The sequence below is a fragment of the Pogoniulus pusillus genome, chromosome 14 (assembly GCF_015220805.1).
Source record: "Pogoniulus pusillus isolate bPogPus1 chromosome 14, bPogPus1.pri, whole genome shotgun sequence".
Taxonomy (NCBI): domain Eukaryota; kingdom Metazoa; phylum Chordata; class Aves; order Piciformes; family Lybiidae; genus Pogoniulus; species Pogoniulus pusillus.
The window spans coordinates 19136825-19141604 of NC_087277.1; the positions used below are offsets into that span (position 1 = coordinate 19136825).

A 4780-nucleotide genomic window follows, 5' to 3' on the forward strand; every position below is an offset into this window, starting at 1 on the left:
ACTGCGCCCAGAGCATCAAACACTGAGGCTGGTGCTTGGGTGCCTTCATCAAGATGCTGAAAGGCCACCTATCTGCTGGTGCCAGCCTCTTGCAACCACTGTGTCTGGGGTCTCAAGACCAGTGCAGCTGTTTGCACCTGGCCTATTCAGTATCTTGGGTCAGGGCACTGGAGGGGTTTAAGAAAGGGTGAGATGAGAGGTAATTACCAATGCCAGATCCAGCAGTCAGTGGCTGGGGATCCTGACAGCAGGTCTGATGTTGAGTCCTTGATTTTAAAGCTTTTTCTCTTTGGCTTTCCTTCCAAATCCAGAGCACCGTGAAGTGATTCCTTCTCAGAGGAGGATCTGAGTGAGTCACTGTAACCGAGAGAAGGTAATGCTTGTAATGCACAGAGCCAGCTCATCCTCAGCACTGACACCCACTCCCCCTCCACTCATCCCAGGTCATTAGTGAGAAATGCTCCCTTCTCTCTGCAGATACAGCTGCTGCCAAAGCACCTTACTCTGAAGGAGTGAGAGGAGGACCCCCACCACTCCTGAGATTGACTCACTTCTAGTAAGTGTGCAAAACAGATATGTTTCTCCTTTGTGCTGTGCATGGACCTGTGACATGCTCTTACAACTAGGTACTCAAGACCACAGTTTCATGGGAGAGATGCTTGGGATGGGTTATTGAGGAAGTTTTCCAATTCTTCTCCATGTTAAGTCAGAAAGTGCAAGATACTGTCCTGCTTGGAAACTTTTTCCACTCACTGACCTTTATTTCCCCTTGTCTGGGTCTTGTATTCCCTTTCTCTCAACCCTAAGCTGTCACTTAAAATGCCTAATGTCCCACTTTAGATTTTTTTTTTTTATCCCAGTGGAAGGTTCCTACTGGACAGGCTATGGCTAACTTAGATCTGAGGAGTACAGAAGAGAGAATGTCAGAGAGTAGCCTTACCTTCGGCTTCCTGGAAGGAGGGACATCAAAGGCCTCCCAAGCCGTCGGAGACACATGTCACTGCTGCAGTAGTGCCAGAAGCACCCCAGAAGCACTCCTGTTGCTGCATCCCTGCTGCATCCTTTGTGGAGGTTTTTATTTGTTCTGATGGTGAATGCAGATGATTCTTGAGATGTGTCCAGCCATAAGAAGCTTTGAACAGCCAAACTTCCCTCCTCTCAAAGTCCTCTCATCGGATACTAGCCAAAGCAAGGTGAATGCTGAGCATTACTGCCTCAACATGGGAAATGTCACAGAGTCCAAGTCCGTCTCCATCCATGGCAAGATACTGTAGAAAGTTCTTTGAGAACAGACAAGACTCTGTCCCCAGGTGCTCCAGGACAGGGATGCCAGGCTTTCCAAGAGCATGAGTCTGTCTGTGTGAGCAGAAGCTCGTTGTTGTGCTGCACAGGCTACAACTGTGTAGGGACACACAGCTCCTCTCTACGCTTGCTTGGGGTCTTTTTGGCTTTTACATGGCAAAAGCCCCTGCTGTCTTCACACATCAGTATGGACTCGAGTTGCTGCTCTGGGGATATATTTGCTCTGGATTTAGGATGTGTTTGTTTGTTCGGTTCAAAGTATAAAGATTTATTTCCCTTACCTCCCCCCACCCTCTCAGAATAGCTCTGGTGCCTCTTCTGTCCACCTTGACTCCCTCTCTTCCCCTAAAGGAAGCAGACTTCTGCTGCTTCAGTAAAATGTGCTCAGAATTTCATTTGAAACTCTTTCTTCCTGCTGAATGCACAGAATAAAGTGCAGGGGAAGGGTGAGATTTGCCTCTGCACTGCAGTGGCTTTGATTAGAGTGAGCAAAGAAGCAAACCAGTAGGAGCCCCTTGAGAGGAAAAAACATTAAAGCAGGTATTAGGTGCAGGGAAAAGAAAATCACTCAAAATAATCCAGATTCTTAAAGTCTACAGTTCCTGAAGTAATATAATTTCTTCTTAGAAGCAAACAAACGAAAAAGGTTTTAAAAAAATAATTATACAATCCTTTGGAGAAAGTCAGAACAGGAGACTGCCAAATGAAAAAAATCCCAGTAGTAAATCATAAAAGGGCAAGGGTCAAAAGGATGTCTCCTCAGGACAGAGACACCTCTGCAGAAGAGGGAGGAGAGAAGGAGAAGGAAAAATCCGGATGGGTAGGAACCCTCAGCCAATTGCTGCACTCGTACGAAGTCCTTGAAAGCCACCAGTGCTAAGTGGCTGCTTCTGAAGTTGGGAATTGTCTCTAGTTTCTTGTCAGGGATCATATAAAATTGTCCGTTCCCCACAGTGGTGCATGCAGTGTCTCCAGCACCACCGTACTGCATGGCTTAGGTGAGGTGGGCAACCACATCCTAAGGTGCCTCTCCCCTGTCGCCTCCCTCCCCCCACAAGCAAAGTTGATTCCTCTGCTATGGGCTCTTGGGCTGAGCACACCTTGTCTCAGCCAGAACCTCTCTCCAAGGAGAAGCTTCCTAAATAAGCCCCCTTCTAGTAACCCAGACTGCTGCCTAACCTGGACTAGCTCATATGACAGTAGCTGGAGGGCTGGGGGGCTCAGGTTGAGTCCCATTGCTCGGCACAGGACTGGCAGTGGTTGAGGGAGGTACGCTCTCCACAGAGTCTCCTGACTGAACTTCAGGTGTCCTCTGTGGGCTGGGCTCCTCAGAGTGGTCCATGTTGCCTTGGACTTCCTTCCCTCTTTGGATCAGCTGTTCTAAGGTCTTGGGCAAAGGATAACTCAAGAAGCGCTTCAGTTTGGGCTGGAGGGTGCCTACCACATACTGGATAATTTCCTCCTCGTCCGCATCAACATAGAGAGTCTGGTATAAGTCTCTCTTGCGCCAGAGGAACTGGTCCAGGGGCTCCCCCTCTTTCTGGGGCAAATCCAGCTCCCTTTTGATAGCATCCCGAGTCAGAGTCCCCTCACTGTACTGCAGGAACTCCTTCTTGAACTCGACCCAGTTTTTGACAGAGTCCTGCTTGTATTCCCACCACTTTTTAGCTGGGCCATTCATATGGTTCTGGATCTGAGACAGCCAGTACTCCTCTGTTCCACCCACCTGCTTTAAGTATTCCTCCAAGTGGCTTAAGAACTCGTGGGGATCCTCAAAGACCTGAGTCTCCACGGGGGAGGCTGGAGCATCCTCTGACACAGAAACCCACTGGTAAGAATCGTGGCCCTGAGGGATGCTGGGCACCTCCCCAGGAGGAGGGGTCAGGGCATACATTTGGCTCATGTCAAGTGCATAGTCATAAATCTCACCCTCACCTGGCCTTATCTCTGGGCCTCCCACCCCAACGGACACAGTCTGCTTGCCCTGGTCGGCAGGACAGTATTTGCCTCCCATGGACTCCAGACGGTCCGCCCACTTCTCCAGACGGAAAAAGACCTCCTTCCAAACATTCATCTCTCTCTTGACCCACCTCTCCAGGTGGGCAATGGTTTCCTGACATCTAGCCAGACAGGCCTTAATGGACTTCTTCCACCTTTGGTTATCAGTTGGGACATGATCCTCTAAGTTATTCTCTAACTTCCCCACTGATTTCTGCAAGCCTTTCAGCTCACGCTCCACCTGCTTGGAGACCTCAGACAGGAGGTGCCGGTGGGTCCTCCTGACGTGCTCCAACATTTCTGCCCTGCATTTCCCTATCTGCAGGATCACATTGGGCTTGTTGGCAACTCCACGGTGCCCCTGGTAGGAGTGGATGCCTGCACTGGTGACATTGTCCAGCTGCATGGCTCCGACCGTGTGAGTGTCAGACACAGAAAGAAGTAGGTTGCAAGCCCTGGTACTAGAGCTAGCTCTCAAAAACCCCACCAGAAATCGTCCCGAAAGACACACAGATACTTCTAACCCCCCTCAAAGGACTTTTGGACACAAACACAACCAAATCAGATATCACCACAGAGCGAGCAGCTTGGTCCTCGTGGATCCCAGAGAGAGTTGCAGCAAAGTTCTGCCGGTGTCCAGCTGGAAATGCCGGTCTCAGGTGCTCAGGGTGTCCCAGAGAGATCCAGGATCTTCAAGGAACAAGGCGAGGAGTTGACTAAGATGTCCAGCCCCACACGTGTGCCCGCTACCTGCTCCTCCGAAGCTGAGAATCTTGAAAGGCAGAATCTCTGCTGGAGAAAACCACACAGAGATGCAGACAGAAGCTTGAAGCTGCTGCAGAAATCCTGGTGATTCCTCCTCTGATAAAGTTGTCAGGTGGAGGAAGGAAAAATCGAGCTTTCACTAGAGATGCAAAGAGCTGCTTCTCTTCCCTGGCTGAACTGCCACTAGTCCAGGCTCTTCCATCTACTTATACCCCACACAGCTCAACATGTGGGTGGTGCTCTGCCTCCTCCCGCACTCGCAGCTCAGCGCTCATTGGAGGAAAAGCAAGGCCGGTGTCTGTGGCAACCCAGAATCTTGGCAGCCTCTCCCCTTGCTTCCCACCCCCTCGCTCACGCCCCCAGACTCGACGCGAGAAGCAACTTGAAAGGTGGCTGGAGACAGTTGGGTAGCTGGATGAGTAATCGCACCTTCCGCCTTTCAGATTGCAGGAAAAACACTTATTCATTCCACAACTATTTACTCAGCAAGGTCATCATTAGCAGCCTTCCCCCTGCCAGGATTTGCGGATGGGAGGGGAGATGAGGAGGGGATTCAGCGTGTCGCACTAAGACACACTCCCACCAGCCCCCCGCACAGCCCCCTGCCTCTGCCTGCAGACACAGAGGGAGCTCACTCTCAGTGCAAAAGCTCGGGAACGGTGGCAAGTCAGCAGGGAGAAATAAAAGGGAAAGGGAAGAAAAGAGAAGAGGAGGG

The 4780-nt window shown here is 50.6% G+C and overlaps 1 protein-coding gene across 1 annotated transcript; it reads right to left on the bottom strand.

Annotated features, from left to right (window-relative positions):
• Positions 1-221: 221 nt before the first annotated feature.
• ARC (activity regulated cytoskeleton associated protein) lies at positions 222-4230 on the bottom strand. Its single transcript, XM_064154408.1, has 2 exons — positions 941-4230; positions 222-357 (listed from the first exon to the last, which is right to left on the bottom strand). The coding sequence occupies exon 1, from the start codon at positions 3704-3706 to the stop codon at positions 2492-2494; it is 1215 nt and encodes a 404-aa protein (XP_064010478.1). The 5' UTR covers positions 3707-4230; the 3' UTR covers positions 222-357; positions 941-2491.
• Between the last annotated feature and the right edge of the window lie 550 nt (positions 4231-4780).

Coding starts and splice junctions, on each gene's coding strand:
- ARC (XM_064154408.1), bottom strand. CDS start 3,706: ATGCAGCTGGACAATGTCACCAGTGCAGGCATCCACTCCTACCAGGGG.